At 31.5% G+C, this 16860-nt stretch overlaps 3 protein-coding genes across 4 annotated transcripts; 2 read left to right on the top strand and 1 right to left on the bottom strand.

The window, feature by feature from the left end:
• Window positions 1–3160: 3160 nt before the first annotated feature.
• Window positions 3161–7011, top strand: LOC112785297 (B3 domain-containing protein Os12g0591400). The gene is made up of 7 exons (XM_025828758.3): window positions 3161–3364; window positions 4235–4808; window positions 4940–5264; window positions 5396–5547; window positions 5642–5891; window positions 6339–6460; window positions 6597–7011. Exons 2-7 carry the CDS (start codon window positions 4728–4730, stop codon window positions 6840–6842), a joined length of 1176 nt encoding a protein of 391 aa, XP_025684543.1. The 5' UTR covers window positions 3161–3364; window positions 4235–4727; the 3' UTR covers window positions 6843–7011.
• Window positions 7012–7585: 574 nt separating this feature from the next.
• Window positions 7586–8829, top strand: LOC112783686 (uncharacterized). Its single transcript, XM_025826732.3, has 3 exons — window positions 7586–7601; window positions 7753–7886; window positions 8030–8829. Exons 1-3 carry the CDS (start codon window positions 7586–7588, stop codon window positions 8567–8569), a joined length of 690 nt encoding a protein of 229 aa, XP_025682517.2. The 3' UTR covers window positions 8570–8829.
• A 653-nt stretch (window positions 8830–9482) lies between these two features.
• On the bottom strand, window positions 9483–15179 carry LOC112782297 (cationic amino acid transporter 2, vacuolar). Of its 2 annotated transcripts, XM_025824641.2 has the most exons (15): window positions 15049–15168; window positions 14719–14953; window positions 14173–14374; window positions 13959–14043; window positions 13322–13462; window positions 13000–13118; window positions 12816–12912; window positions 12517–12689; window positions 12342–12408; window positions 11685–11843; window positions 11163–11367; window positions 10878–10983; window positions 10515–10627; window positions 10119–10194; window positions 9483–9875 (listed from the first exon to the last, which is right to left on the bottom strand). In XM_025824641.2, exons 2-15 carry the CDS (start codon window positions 14873–14875, stop codon window positions 9719–9721), a joined length of 1857 nt encoding a protein of 618 aa, XP_025680426.1. In that variant the 5' UTR covers window positions 14876–14953; window positions 15049–15168; the 3' UTR covers window positions 9483–9718. The 2 variants fall into 2 exon arrangements, with proteins under 2 accessions (XP_025680426.1, XP_025680425.1); XM_025824640.3 differs by having other exon boundaries at window positions 14719–15179.
• Window positions 15180–16860: the final 1681 nt, after the last annotated feature.

The following is a 16860-nucleotide window of genomic DNA, read 5'->3' on the forward strand; positions in this document are numbered from 1 at the left end:
CAAAGATTTTGAAAATGATTAATGGAAGGCTTCTTTCCACTCCAAACTTTCTATGGAGTTTTATTACGGACATTTTTTATTGGATATCTGCTATATACTAAAATATGAACTGTTGTTGCGACATACATGAATATACTTTCTATATACTAAAATATGAGAATGCTTTATAACAATAGAAAGTATATCCATGTATATCTACTAAAATCATTAATAAAAGTGATAAAGTACTTGCTACTACCATTGCTTGGAATGTCAACAAAACAAAGATCTGAATGCACCATTTCAAGCAATCTTCAAGCTCTCCATGACTTTTCTGTAGAGAATGGATCTCCGTGCGTCTTTTTCAGTTGACAAATCTCACAAACACAATTAGGAATATGAATCTATGGAAACAAGTCTTTTTTTTTACAGGTAATTTAGGCCAGAAAAATGAAAATGCACACCGCATATGCCACAGTCAGCTATCATCAAGTATTACAGAACTCATGCAAGAAGGATTAACATGTTAAATTTTCAATGAAAACATTATGTTTGAAGTCATCTTTACTTTATCTATGAACTTTTTGTTGTTGTCAAATATTATGCAAATATCCACTATATATTATTATCTTTTATCCGTTCTCAAATAACTGTCCCATACTCAATAAATTTTAATCAAGTTTAGGAGTATAGAAAACATAAAAAATATAACTCAGAAAACCATCATTCAATCTAATTGGTCTTTGCTCTTTTCCTTCAATAAGAATTTTGTACTATTATCAAATTGCAATAGGAATTTTTCTACCAGACATATGATTATCACGACCATTATCCAAGTATTATATATTTTTATCTTCAGCATATGAATCCCTTGTAAAAAATAAAGTTTGAATATCTGAATTATGATCAGTATTTTGTTGTTGATTTTCTGCAACGTGTACTTAATTATTATTCATCATTTTAATTTTGCAATCTGCCACTTTGTATCCATACTTTCTACAATAAAAACAGTTGAAATTAGTTCATTCTTGATAAAAATGCATCGACTTCTTCTTCGGTTGACAAACCTGAAATTTGTTCCACCTTCTCCTTGATTAGGTAGTATAAAATTACTATAACTTTATGGCTGTAATTTCTATGACCCCTGTCTCTAGAACTTCCTCTACCTCTACTTTAAAAATTGAAAGCACGGTCTCGTCCTTCTTGTGTACAGCTTGATTCTGCACCATTGTTTAAATTCACTCGGCTTTTCACGGCTTCTTGAGTTGATTTTTCTAACTTCTCTAATATTCTGCTAATGTGGCTTTACATGGCTCCTTGCAACTTTGCAATCATCATAGTATCCATATCATGAGACTCTAATATTGTAATCGCCACATGACCATACTTCATCAGCATAGTGCAAAAAATTTTTTCCACCGCTTTATTATTGGGAATATCTTTTTTTTAGACTCTTTCTATTTGTAACACGAAAAAAATATTGCTCAACAGTTTTTGAGTTAGACATTATCTCGTAACTTTTATATTCTATTCTCAAAGACTGTAGCTTTATTTTTTGGGCTTTATCTATGTCTTTGTATGACAGTTTAAAATTCTACAAGTTTCTGAACCTTCAAATGGGTAGACATCAAAGTCTCCTGGTAATCAAATTTCATCTAATTTGAAAACAGACCACACAACATTAAAAGTGTTTGCTATACTAACTCTATGAACAAACAACTATGTGAGAACTCTCCCACACCTCACAAATTTTCAAACACTTGTAAGTATAATATCCACACTTTATTGGTCTCAGGACCAACTCACTCACTTAAATAATACTAACATTTTTTATCTTTCAAACTCACTAACACACTCACAAAAGAAGAGAGAAATTTTAATAACTGATTAAAATACGTGGGTTCAAGCTTATATATGGACAAAGTTTTAAAATAAAATAATAATTTTTATAACAACGAAGTACGGTTATAATATTTTATTAAGTTAGTAAAAATTTTGACTAATCAAATTTTTTATTCAAATTTGTTTTAAATTCTTCAAATTTAGTCCAACTTGAAATTTTCAATTTATGATTCTTCGTTCTTCATGAATATTGTGTTGTCTTGCACTAGAAAAATAATTTGATTCTTGTAGTTTCTACCACCTTCTAATTTAGCATGCAACTTAATTTTTAATTTTAATTCAATTTGATTTTAAATTTTTTTAATATTCTAGCTTATTGTATTTGTATATTATTCTTAAATGTTCTTGATTTAATTATTTAATACCTTTGTCTGTCAATATTTTTATAAGTAATAATCTAACTATTATCAAACACATTAAAACTTGATTTGGTAAAATTTTTTAAAAAAAATGTAAAAGTATAAGTACTTTATTTTATATTTGGTAAATAAAAAAGTTTATGTCAGTGTGTTTGTAACCTTTAAAAGTTATGAGTATTTTTTAAAGCATTTCAGACAAAATTTTTTAAAATTTATTTATACTTATTAAAATTAAAAAATTTACTATAACCTCATAAATTAATTAATATCTAAATTTAATTTTTATATTAATATTATTATAATATTTTTAAATTTTAAAAATTATTTTACTAAATACACTTGTTATTATTTATGTTTATTAAAAATTATTTTTAATTTATTAAATATAAATACTATAACTTTTAAAAAATCATATATAAAAATTAATTTTTATAATCTAATTTTATAAAATAATTTTTTTTATCAAACTAAGCCTAACTTAACTCAATTGGTTATCTGTATTCACCTTTTATTTTATGTACTAACATTTATCAATTATCATACCACTTCGTTATGCCTCTATTTTGTTTCTTATGCACCTTCTCCTTTTGTTTAACTTCTCTAATAGTATTTCATATTACCATTTTAGAAATATTTGATAAAAAAAAAAGAAACAAAAATAATTACAAGATAAATTCTAACTATATTTTTTTTTTGTTTTTACAGCAGTACCATTATCCATTAAGGTTATATAACTTTGCAATCAATTATGAATGAATCCATACCCTAATTTGATCCTTTTAATTTATTAAACTATATTAAATATATATTAAAATTATCTAAAAATATATAATACATAAAAATAATTTTTTTTGTGACTAAAGAAAAAGAAAATAAATTAAAACATATATAACTAATTTTAGTACTCACTTGTTATTTTTGTAATTTAATTATTATCCCAAAATAAAGTTATTTAACCAACACCGGCGAGAGAGACTGTGAGCCTCAATAACAATCAAATCCATCCATCATCCATTGCTATGGCTTCCTCTAACGGTCAACAAAACAAGTATTCTCCTTCTAGTTCTACTATGATCCGTTTCTTCAAGGTTATTCTCAGAAAAACTCTTCAAGATGAAAACTTTGTAAGCATTTTCTCGTTTTTTTCATCTCCTCTTCTTTCTTTTAAACTGTTTATCTTTTGAGATATTGTTCAGTTCAACAATAGTTTCTCTCTTTATTACCCTGTATATGATTTTTTTGTTTATAAACACTTTCCTCATAGAACAACACACATGCATGGCTTCTTAGCTGCAAAGATAGTAATAGTAAGCTCTTTAAAATTAATAGTATTACTATTCATTGCTTCTTGTTATCTAAATCATTTTTCATTAGCAATAATATGGGCTTAATTATAATTAATTTTGCAGCAAAAATAGATAAAAAAAAAATACATAAGATGAAATGAAAACCTAAAATTATATTTGTTAAGTGGTTACATCTTATGTACTCCTAATGTATTCTTACTACAAAATTAATTACAATTAAATCTACATTATTGTTAATGAAAAATGATCAGGTTACACTTTCACTAATCATTTTTCATTGTGCATGAGTTCTGATTCTTATCATTACTGATTTGGTCCCTACTGATTTTCATGTTGGACAATTCCGTCCTTAACATTTTTTTTATTTCACTTCTAGTCTCTAACTATGCAAATCATGTTGCAAAATAGTCCTTTGAGATTTGAAATTAGTCTCTCCTTTAAAATAGGTGAAAGATTAATCTTTACCTACATACAAAATTTAGGACTAATATACTTGGACTATTTTATTGCACTATTTATAATGATCAATGAAGGATGAATTGGGGGGTTTAATATTACTATATGATAGCTTGACATATTTGATTAAATTATTTAACATAATACATGTTAACATCTTGGTGAAGACATGCTAATGTCTATCACCTTACTGTTAATATGGTTATTAACATCAAGTTCATAACATTGCAGAAATTACCAAAAAAGTTCACCAGAAAATATGGTTCTGGCCTATCAAACCCATTGTATCTTAAGCCTCCAGATGGTACTGAATGGAGAGTAAATTGGACCAATCATGATGGTAGAACTTTGTTTAAAAGAGGTTGGAAAGAATTTGTTGCATATTACTCTCTTGATGATGGCCATGTGTTATGGTTTGATTATAATATTGGAACTTCTCACATTGAAGTACAAATATTTGACATGAGTGGCCTCCAAATAGAGTATCCTGCCAATGATCAGATCAAAGAACACCCGCCACAACACAGGGTCCAGCCGGTGGAAAGGCCAAAAGAACAACAAACTAGAGACGTGGATAGCAGTCCCAACACTCAGAACTTGAGACTTAATGAGGGACGGCAGAAGAAAAGATTGAATGAACCACTGTTAGGAGGAGTCCAGGGACAATCGAGGAAAAAACTGAGAGCACCAGTGTCATCTGCTTCTAAAGGTAGACAGTTGGAAAATGACACACAAATCAAGGAAGGTATTAGATTTAAAAAGAAAAACCATAAGAAGACAGTGTCTGTCAATCAAGATTCTAATGGTATGTGTCTCACAATTGAATCATCCTTTCCTTTTTTGGATTCAACCGTTATTACTTTTGTAGTTACAACTTGCAACTGCTTTTTGTAAGTTATGGTGGTAACTTCTGATTCTTTGTTTCCCATGTACAAGGCAAAAGGAATAGAAGAAGAAAAGATTCTGAATCTTCTGTTAGGCCCTATCCAGCCGGTGGAAAGGCCAAAAGAACAACAAACTAGAGACGTGGATAGCAGTCCCAACACTCAGAACTTGAGACTTAATGAGGGACGGCAGAAGAAAAGATTGAATGAACCACTGTTAGGAGGAGTCCAGGGACAATCGAGGAAAAAACTGAGAGCACCAGTGTCATCTGCTTCTAAAGGTAGACAGTTGGAAAATGACACACAAATCAAGGAAGGTATTAGATTTAAAAAGAAAAACCATAAGAAGACAGTGTCTGTCAATCAAGATTCTAATGGTATGTGTCTCACAATTGAATCATCCTTTCCTTTTTTGGATTCAACCGTTATTACTTTTGTAGTTACAACTTGCAACTGCTTTTTGTAAGTTATGGTGGTAACTTCTGATTCTTTGTTTCCCATGTACAAGGCAAAAGGAATAGAAGAAGAAAAGATTCTGAATCTTCTGTTAGGCCCTATCCTGCAAGACCTGAATCTCTGAAAGAAGCTAAGAAGTTCAAGTGGGAAAAGCCCTCTTTCATCATCAAGATAAAGCAACTGTCTCAAACGAAAGCACCATGTGTAAGTATAAGTTAATACATATATCTGTGTAGAAAATTATGTATCATGTGAACCTCCATGTGCTATCATTTGACATTAATATGATGTGCTGCAGTACTTTCCAACTAAATTCTTCAGGAAGTATTTTGAAAATAATCCACAAAATGCAAATATAAGATTTGGAAAGAAGTTGTTCCCTGTTAAGTTGATCTATAGGCCATCATCATGTTATGCCTTTATCTCTGCTGGTTGGAACTTTTTCGCTCGAGCTAGTAAATTACAAGCCGGAGATGTTTGTTTGTTTAAGCTCGTCAATAGAAAAGATCCAGTGCTTGATGTTCATATTTGTCGTCGACAACGCCGCGGTAAGGCAATTGTTTAGGAATTCTTAAGCTGTGTTATTCTGTAAAAAAATTAAGATATCAGTCCAACATTGAAAACGTAATTAACCTTAATAACGGAATAGAATTTAGCATTATTCTCATTAAAAAAAAATTATATTAAAAATTAATTGATCCCATGTTTGACTTGGAGTACATTTTACAAATCTCTAATTTTTCCCTTCCTCTAAACATTTATAGCAGTAGAATCCCAATCTCAAGAGAACTATTGTTAGTTTTGGCTGAGAATGCAATTAGCTTATGACTGCAGTGACTATATATTTGGTTCTTAATGTAATCACAATTTGTTATATAAACTAATCTTATGATAAAATTTTTGTTGGTCTCCAACCCTATAGATATAGCTTGTATCTAAAACTCTTCACAAGTAAGATTCATACTAATTTTTTTACAATGCTATTATGATATCAGAGTCACTTTCCAAACCAGTGACTCATGGGATTCAGCTCCTGAAAGAAGTTAAGGAGCTCAATTCACAGAATCCCTCTTTCATGGTCAAGATAAAAGACAGTGATCCAAGAAGATCAAGGCCTGTAAGTTTATTTCTTATCTTTGACGAAACATAATATGCCATACAAACTTTTTGAGTGCAGTTTATACTTAATTTCACAAATTGTAAGTGTATTACTATTTTTAACCATAATGATTCAAAAATGAAATGTGGTGCAGAACTTATCAGCTATCTTCTACAGAAAATATTTTAAAAAGAATCAGCAGAATGTAAAGTTACAGTTCGGAAAGGAGTTGTGGCCTGTTACGATAATCTACAATCCGTCGTCAAGAAACACCTTTATTTCGGCTGGTTGGAGCTCTTTTGCTAGAGCAAGTAAATTAGAAGCTGGAGATGTTTGTGTTTTTGAGCTCATCAATAAAAAAGATCTTTTTAATGTTCATATCTGTAGAGTCAAATGCTAGGCTAATGTATTATAACTTTAGGAACTAAGAACTCTTAATTCTTAGATAAGTTAATTTTGTGAAGAATGTATCAGCTTTCTTTTGTTGAATCAAACTTCTACTGTATCCTGTATTCCTAATCCTTTTTAGTGTCACCAGTTATATATATATATATATATATATATATGTATGAACTAAGTGTTTTAATTTTACTTCTTGTTTTGTCACTTGCATTGTTTATCTTCTCAAAGTGAGATAAGGTTGTGTTTGGTATAGGGATAAAAAAAAAGTGAGGCAAAATCTTCATGGACTTTTACCTATGAATCTAATCCATCAACTCATTAAAATAGTATATCATAAAAAAACTGAAGATTAGTAAAATATAAAATAATTATAATTAATTTTATGTTTATTATAATTCCAATATTTGTAAGATTTTTTTTAGAATACTAATGTACTAAATTTGTGCTTTTTATTTTGAGAGAAAATTTTTCTTATTTTATCAAATAAAAATTTATAAAAATTGGAGAGGTTAAGAATTCTTTTAAAATAGTTTTTGAGTCTTTTCCACACTTAAGAACCTTATTGATACATTCAAGATAAAACCATTTTTAAGTACTACCACTCGAATTTTAATCCTCTATAATTAAGAGTTTAAATATAGTTTTTGGTTTATCACTTCTTATTACACGGCGTGTGTTGTTTTTTCTCACTGTTTTGTGTGTATATATATAACTGCTAATATATATAACTGCTTAGATTTGATGACAGTTCTTCTTGGTATTGCATTGAGTACTTTCATGAGAGTAGAGAGTAGAGACAACTCATACTGAGGGTAAAATGATAACTTCATCATCCACCACCTCCTAAATACTCTTCTGTTGCTGTCATCTTCTTTGGCTTTTTCAATTAACTTGTCTTCTTACCGGAGACTGTGTGACTGTGTCTGTGAACAAGAAGAACATCCATGGCTTCTTCTATTTTCCAAAGAAACAAGCATTCTCCTTCCTCTGTGATCAGTTTCTTCAAGATTGGTCTCAAAAAAGCCTTGAAGATGGAAACCTTGTAAGCATTTTCTTCACTTCATATCCTCTTTACTTATAATATTATTTAATGCATGCATTTCTCTTTGTGATTTTTCCCTTGTAAGGGTTTCTTCATTTATGCTTATTACTAAGACTAGTTTCATACTTTCATTTGAATTGCAGAAGTTACCAAAAAAGTTCAGTAAGAAATATGGTGATGGTGTTCCAAATCCAGTGTATCTGAAGCCTCCAGATGGCACTGTATGGAAGATAGATTGGTCTTTGTATGATGGTATGATTCTATTTGAAAATGGTTGGAAAGAATTTGCTTCATATTACTCTTTGGATAATGGCCATATGCTGTTCTTTGCGTACTACAATGAAACTTCTAACATTGAAGTACACATTCATGACATCATTAGTGGCTTTGAAATAAACTATCCTTCCTTGGATCACATCAGCCATGACAATTCGATTAAGATCTTGAATGAACTGCCGCCACGAGGCTGGCCGAGGAAAAAAGTGAAAGCAGCAGCAGAAGTATCATCTCCTTCTACAAGTAAAAGATTGAGGAGTTCTGTCAAAACTGGAGATGTAGAAAAGGGCCCTGATAAACAAAACTGGATGCAGTGTTGCAAGAATGAAGAAGCTAGTCAATCTGAAGAGACAGGTCTTAAGATGCCAACAATTCAAAGTGCCAGAGTTGATCCTGATAGTATGTAATTTCATGATCAATTCATCCTTTTATTTTCGTGGATTCTAATGTAATCCTTTGTAGCTAAAATGCATAAATCATAGTTACAAATTCACCAAATAGGTAGCATAACCATATATTCCACATAAAATATTTTACATATGGCGTACCGCTAAAAAATATCAGAGCATATTGCATTTCATGTAACTATGTAATAAATATCTTATTGTTCCTAGGCTGTGTTCAAATTTTGTTCAATTGAATAAAAATTACTGTGTTGTTTGAAGCTTGAACTTAGCTACAAGTAACTTCTATGCAAATTTTTATGGTGTACATGTAAAGTTGTTCAAGAAGCAAGGAAGATCAAGGAATCCCTCTTTCGATAACTAGTAGGTTTCGCACTCAAACCACTAGATATCGAACCATTTTTTTATTTGCTAAAAATCGATAAAACAAATTGGCACACCCAATGAGACAGTTTGAAAGTTTAAGTATGTCAAATGATTGTGAAGTGGAATAATTATACGCATGACAGATGAAGTTTCGAATATAAATGGTGGTTTATCTGGAAGTGATAGTGTTCCTGTAGTTGCACAAGTGATTTAAAATAGCGAAATGATGACACATGTCACTCCACTAACAAAGTTAGTTCTTACAGTTGCTATTTTATTTCTCATTAAAACCTGGGATCAAAATTAGAGTGAACATTAGCCCTTCCTCAGCATTTCAACAATGAAATACTTCTAATGTAATAGTTCTCTGGTTTCATAATGATGATCACTTTTGCTTCTCTACATTACTTCTTGACTATATCTGAATAAGCAATAGTGAGAAAAGAAAAACAGATTAAACATTCTAATTGCCCTGGAAATCACTGTAGTGTCAAGATTTGGCTACATCAATATGGAATGAAAATTTGAAATCTGAGGAGATGTTTGCTCATTTGTGTTATCAACTTTTTAAATTATATTTGCATTTAGGATGATACAGAAGGTATAATCCGTATAAAAAGAATATTACAGCTGTAGTTTAAGGCATAATACAACTGTTGCTAAAGGAAATCATATTCCACACTACAATTGCTAAACTATTAAATCTCGATATTATATGCATTTTCTGTACAGAAATTACAGATATATACAACAAAAGTGGAGCTGCAGTTTGGGCTGCCACCAAGATTAAGCAAGACAACTTGTCGATGCATGATAGGCGTCGTCCACTTGCGCCGCCGGCACATAAACTGCATCCTTCAGCGCGCTGTGGGTTCGGCCATAAAATACATAAACAAGTAGCCCTATTGCCAGCCATATAGAAACACGCACCCATGTACCAGACCTGGAAGTAAAAACCGGCTAGATAAGTTGCACAATGGAAGAAAAATACAGGTTAATCGAGCTATACTGAGTAAACGGGATGCTGAAAGTGCAGTAATATCCTATTAATTTGTTCTTCAAGTGTTCCCTAGGTTCAAGTTATGGCACAGATTTGGTATGTAATCAAGAAACTAATTGCTTTTCCAAGGTAATGAATGAAGAGGATAAGTTCTATGTACTTTCAGAATTGAATATGAATACTTACTCAAGATTAATAAGTAAATAGGAATTGATCAGAATGCAAGTTATGGGCAGCAGTGGCACAAGTGGGCAAGTGAAACCTGAAAATAAATCAGTAAAAAAAAAATCATTTATCATTTTACATCCAAGCCAAATTTATCTAATACATTCTTATATCAATAATCAATGTATCTGGAATTCTGGATACATTAGTTTAAGAATGTACAAAAAAAATTCTAAACAATGTATTGTAGAATGGAGGAATATTAGTAAGAGACTATGGCGAATCTATTAATTTAACAATTTAGCTTTTGCCAGATAAAATGCTTTTGACTCAATAATGTGCATGTTAGTTGAATAAAATCAAGACACTCATCCTGCATAAATCTAATTACCCTAAGATCATAATGGGAAGCCATACCAGTCGAGTTCCCGAAGTTGTGCCTTGCATCATCTTGATCGATGCAAGTTAGGAAGACAAGACCAAACAGAAGAAGAGTGACACCAACTCCACACAGTGTAAATCGAATAGAACTGGTAAAAGGTAAACACAAGAAGTAAGAACATTAAGAAATACCCAAGTGGCAAGACAAACATTACTAAAGAATACAACTCTAATTTAGCTACTATCCTGCAAAATCAAGACCCTCTCTTTCCCTATAGATAAAGCAAAGTCCCTATATAGTCCATTTAGCATCTCAAATCAGCTGCTAAACTGTCTACAATTTGATCTTGTTAAAAATGAGAATGAAAATTAAAATAACAATATGAATCTAAAACCAACCTGGGAAGAACCAAGTCTGAAGCTGCATATGTCAGGACTAATATCCCTATGCATGTCGATGCTATTACCCACCCTACAACTTTTCGTCTGTTACCATTGTGTAAATCTGCGCCAATAAGGAATATGGTGTAAAACAGCAGATCAAAAGGCAGAAGAAAAAGTAAGGACAATAAATGGAAAAAACTTGTGTATGCTAGTAAAGCAAAACTAATTACAACTCTTAGTAACAAATTTTGCATCATGTATGATAGAGAAAATGGCAATGGAGAAGGATGTGTAACTCACAGTTGCCAGCAGAAAGATATTTAGAAATGAAGTCAGCTGATACATCTTCTTTCACAACTAAACGTTTATGTTCCCCAGAAGAATCAACTGAGATAATTGGTTCCTGGAGGGAACCGGGCAGCGGTGCATCTTCCGGAGGGATATATCTTAGTATTAACACAGATATTGCCACAACAGTGAATGCGAGAAGGGTACCCACACTAACCTGCAGATGACAAGCCAAATACACTTTTAGTGCTTCAAATACACCCTACTCGCAGCCAACAAACAAGTCCGTGCAGGCCATGAGAACAGCCTTAGAAATGTTTTAATAATTTCAAAACAATCAGGAATAGAAAGGAAAAAAGATTCTGGATTAAAATTGAAGAAGCCAATTATTTCATCCGAGGGATTTCGTTGCTCTAGCAAGATAGGGATTGTTACTACTAATAAAAGCAATTCTTCAGACTGAAGTAGCTTAAGCTCTTGGATGGAGTTGTTTCTTGACAGCAATGCTAACTGTTATAAACCTAGTAGACTTACCATGCCAGCTAGTTCAGAGACTTCCATAGCAAACGCAAGAACCGCAGCGACAAGGCCAGTAGCTATTGTGCTCTTGACAGGAACCTGGGTGTGCTTATTTATATCAGAAAAGAGTGGTGGCAGCAGACCATCCCTTGCCATAGCCATCAAAATTCTCGGCTGAAAGATATTGAAGAAAACAGATTAAAATTCTTGGCCCTCAAAATAGAAGACGTCAAATGAAAATGAAAATTTTGCGATAACTGCATAAAGTAATCATTGGAAATTAAAAAGCCAAAAACTAGCATGAAAAAGTGCACCTATTACCAGGAACATAATAGTAGTCTTCATTGAAACCAGTAGACTATGACTAGATTATTGCATAAAATTTAAGCAAAGAAGCCTATTAGTATGAGGCTAATAGAAACGATGAAACTTACATGAATCCAGTGTAATTAAAGACGACAAAAGGCATGCCTAATTTGCATCTAATACTCGATATGCATCTTTTAACCCTTTGGAATTTGATGAACTTCAAAGTTCAAACATAACATGCATCCAAAGCATTAACCCCTATGATCATGTATGTAGTAAAAGAAATTGCAAAACCATCGAGGGAAGAATAAATTAAACAATTTCAGAGTTTAATGTAGCCCAGAAGTGTTCCAATTAATTTACCTGGGGCAGTATCCCACCCATCAATGATGCACATAGAGCTGTAAATGCCCCAACATTTATAATATAACTGCAAATCACAAATTGGGGAGAAAAAGTGATTTTACTACTTATACTAGGTGGTGTAAACTTCGTGAAGAATCATAAGTACTATAGCATAGCTTAATTATTCACTTACGCTGCCCATTGCATCCCATGGTCAGCAAACGCAGACGATATGGGGGTGTCAGGATCAATAGCATAATAAGGTACTAAACCGACAATAACAACGGAGACCATCATATACAATCCACAACATAGAAACAGTGAACCACCAATACCCAGTGGCAAATCGCGTTGAGGATTTTTAACCTGTTGATCAAAGTAACACATTAATAAGTAGCTAGAAGAACATCCTTAATTATGTATGTATCAAGCACAGAAATGGCATTTAGAAACAAGAATAGACAATCTGCACTGTGTCATCATTTATACTACCTCTTCGGCAGTGCTGGCTACTGCATCAAAACCTATATAAGCAAAAAAGACAGTTGCAGAACCAGCAAGCATTCCATCTACCCCGAATGGAAAGTACCTATTACAAAAAGAGCAAGAGAGAAGTAATCAGTAACTATAAGACACCAAAATGCATGTTGAATAGCAAAATAAGGATGTAAAGTACCCTGTAGGAAGTTCATATCCAGCCCATCCAGATTTGAATCCAAGGTAACTGCCGGCTAAAATTACAAACATCAAAGCACATATATTCACTGATGTGACTATACTTTGTACCATTGCACTCTGCAATATCATGAATTCATATAAAAATTAAGAAAACATTCGAATGGGTTTTCGGGGGGAGTGAATATAAGCAAAGGATAAATACAATAAGTTGCAGCAACCAATGTTTAGAGAAACTCAAGAGCATGAAATCTAGAAACATAGCTAAGTACAACATTTAAAATAATATCATATTATAGAAAAAGATTCTAACAGAGATATACCTCTTTAATCCCAAAACAAAGGAGTGCAGTGATAATAAATGTCACGATTGCTGCGCATGGATCCACAACAATATCAAGCCCGGGAATATGATGACGTGATAAAAAGGTGGGCAAATTTTCCGCACCTCCAACAAGTGCAGCCTAACCAGAGAAATATATATTGAAGTTAATAGTTGCATCAGAAAATTTGTACAACTCTACTCACAGTTCCAACAAATGAATCTGCTAACTATATATATATATGAATCTTGAAAAATAGAATCTGCTAATATTCCTTTAGACTTTAGAGTCAAACACCAATTAGGACTAACAAACCATGGGATATGCCAAGTTATTGATGATGGATTCAAGGGTATACTTCATGCAAGAACCTACAACAGAGAGCTTCAGAGGGTAGTTTCAAAGAATAGTTCAAACCTAAGACTTTATTTCTAGTAGAATGGGTAACAAACGAGTGAATAACGAAATCACTTGAAAACTTCCATAAATAGTAAATAAAAGTAAACATGAACAATAAAGTCAAAGTCGAATCAACCTCAAATAATGTGGTGTGTAGAATAAATAAAATGGTACAGTATACAATCAAAGTTGCTAAGACAAATAATAACTCAACAGAATAGTTAATAGAAAACCATACCAAATTGGGAGTTATGCCACGAGCAACAGCAGATCCACCAATTGTATATTCAAGTATCAATGCCCAACCAATCAACCAAGCAACTCTGACAAAATAATAATAAAATAATGAATAATGAATAATTTTCCAGATATAAACATTTCTCAATTGAAAATCTTTCTCAATAAAGGACCTTATTGATTTAGAACTAATGAATCCAAAGAAAGTGACTTACCCTTCCCCAACACATATGTATGAATAATGATAGGCACTTCCAGCAGAAGGGCAGCGACTCGCAAGCTCTGCATAGCAAAAAGCTGAAAGAGCAGCTGCAAATCCAGCTACCAGGAAAGAAATCGCCAACGACGGACCGGAATGCTCGCGAGCAACGGTTCCAACAAGAACATAGACACCAGCACCAATTGTTGCACCAACACCTGAATCAAAGCCAAAACTGAATGAATTAACCATCAAAACAGCTTAGATCCAAATACCAGAGAAGGGCATCCCTTAATTCGCAGGACAAAGGGTGTAATGCAGGCAGTCTAACCTACGAAGCAAGCATAAGTGGCTTACTTCAAAGTTTGTAACAAAGATCCAACTCAACCATTGTTAAAAGCCTACCTTTCTGGACCCAAATACAATACAAAACAAAAATTCAGCTAGAACAAGAAATCAATCTCAAACCAATTACTTAGATCAAAAGATATTCTAAACAACATCCTACAATAAAAATCAGGAATCATGATTCTCTAATTATCAGAAAAGAAAACTGAATTACCAATTGCCATGAGTTGAGGCACAGTCAACTCCTTGGCAAGTTGACCCTTGGAGCTGCTTTCATTGGCAGAATCAACCTTCTTCCTTCTAGTGAAGAACATCCATGAACCCTGAGTTCCATTTTCACCACCATCTTGTGAATCAACCAAAATTCCCATCACAAAAGTAGCTTCCTTTTTTGTTGAGTTTGACAAAATAGCAAATTCAGCAGATTCTCTTTTTCTTTTTTATTTTCCCTAGGAAATGATGGGTAAATTTAACAATAGATGATAATGTTGTGATACGTTGAAGAAGATTGATTGGTAGTTAGAATGAAAAATTCTCGCTTTACCAATCTGTTGTTGACAAGTCCCAGTCTCTGTTGTGCCGCTACAATTCTCAAAATGGTTTCATGTGTTTATAGAAAGTTAGGTAGCAATTATTGGCAATGAATAATATAACTATATAAGAGAATTGAATGTTAGGTTAAAACAAGTAATTATGTTGCTAACATAAATAGTTTTATTATTTTGTTATAATAAATTTAATTATTTTACTTTAAAATTAATATTTTTTAATACGAAAATCAGCATACAAAGGTTAAAGGAAAAAATATAAAAAATTCAATAATTATGCAATCTTTTCTAATAAATGATATAAATATAAAAACTTTTTAGGCCCGTTTGAATAGGTTTATAAGTGATTTTTTTTTTAACTTTTAACTTATGAAAATGTGTAGTATTAATGTCTGGTACAATTTTCAAAGTAAAATTGTAACTTTCTAAAAAACTATTTTGATACTTAAGGAGAAGTTAAAAAAAATGACTTTTCTCATAATAAAAAGTTTTTTTATCATTTTTCTCTTAATAAGTACTTTTAGAACTGAAAAACCAAACACAAAATAACTTATTTATAAGTTACTTTTAATATAAGCATTTATTATTTAAGCTATTTCTTCAAAAGTAACTTAATTAAGTTGTTTACCCAAACTGGGCGTTAGTTTAAGAGCATTTACTTCTATATTTTTTTTATTAATAAAATCTCAACTATATTTATACTAAATCAATTATCAAAATTAGGGATGAACACAGGTCGGTTTGGTTCGGATTCATTGTAAAATTAGAATCGAACCGATCAAAATATAATTGATTCGGTTTGATTTGGATTTGTGTTTTTTTGTATATGTACCGAATCAAACTAAACCAATTAAGAATGGATTGGTTTGGTTCGGGTAATTGGGTACCCGATGATTTTGAAATTCATAAAAAAAAATCAAATTTTTATTTTAAAAATTCAACAAGTATAATAAATATGTAACATCAATAGAAATAATCCAAACATGTTAAACACCAAATACATTAAAAACTAAACTCATTAAAATCCAAACATATTAATAATGAATAATCTTTGTCTAATGAAAAAATCATATATATATTATTTAATTAATATATGATCGGATTTGCGGGTTGGTTTGGATTCTGCACCCCAAAACCAATACCCAAACCAATCACTAACAAAAACTATCAGTTTAGTTTGGATTGAATCCGATTACCCATTGATTTTAGAACTAATTTAATTAATTCGGTTTGAATTCGAATAGATAATTGGATACCCGCTACTCGTACTCACTCCTAATCAAAATCAGTTAAACAGTAAACTGAGAATCCCATAAAAAAAATTTGATATGTTCCCATTTAACACAAGGATAACATATATCAAAAGAATAGATGGAGTCATAATTCGAAAATTAGATAAATTGTGATACCAAAAGGTATACTTAAGACTGTAAATATCTAATATTTATTTAGTAACAGTATAATACCTCAAAATAAGCTACAATCTCTTCACTATAATCATCCCAAAAAATACTACTAATTAAATATCAAAATGTCTCTGTAAAATATTCTCCTAACTTGATGTTCACGCAGTTCACGTCGGAGTCTCAAAATCTCGTGACTAACTAAAAGTATTGGTTATTATTATAAAATATATATTAAAAATAAATTAAAAATATATAAATTTATATACAAATATATAATTATTAATTTTTTGTAACTAATTTTAATATACAAATAGTATTTTTAATAAAATCACATGATTTATTGCTAAAACATGGTTTATTTCATGTCACAAATCATAGTTTGAAATAATTCTATGGACAAAG

The sequence above is a fragment of the Arachis hypogaea genome, chromosome 20, assembly GCF_003086295.3.
Source record: "Arachis hypogaea cultivar Tifrunner chromosome 20, arahy.Tifrunner.gnm2.J5K5, whole genome shotgun sequence".
Taxonomy (NCBI): Eukaryota; Viridiplantae; Streptophyta; class Magnoliopsida; order Fabales; family Fabaceae; genus Arachis; species Arachis hypogaea.

Bases quoted from the DNA above. Each gene is read 5' to 3' on its own strand.
- LOC112782297 (XM_025824640.3), bottom strand. From the start codon at position 14,875: ATGGGAATTTTGGTTGATTCACAAGATGGTGGTGAAAATGGAACTCAG. The intron at 14,044-14,172 runs GTAAGTCACTTT...TTATTTTGTCAG, and splicing joins TACATATGTGTTGGGGAAGG to AGTTGCTTGGTTGATTGGTT. The intron at 12,690-12,815 runs GTAGTATAAATG...TTTGATCAACAG, and splicing joins TAGCCAGCACTGCCGAAGAG to GTTAAAAATCCTCAACGCGA.
- LOC112785297 (XM_025828758.3), top strand. From the start codon at position 4,728: ATGACACACAAATCAAGGAAGGTATTAGATTTAAAAAGAAAAACCATA. The intron at 5,548-5,641 runs GTAAGTATAAGT...GATGTGCTGCAG, and splicing joins CTCAAACGAAAGCACCATGT to TACTTTCCAACTAAATTCTT. The intron at 5,892-6,338 runs GTAAGGCAATTG...TTATGATATCAG, and splicing joins TTGTCGTCGACAACGCCGCG to AGTCACTTTCCAAACCAGTG.
- LOC112783686 (XM_025826732.3), top strand. The intron at 7,887-8,029 runs GTAAGCATTTTC...TTTGAATTGCAG, and splicing joins GCCTTGAAGATGGAAACCTT to AAGTTACCAAAAAAGTTCAG.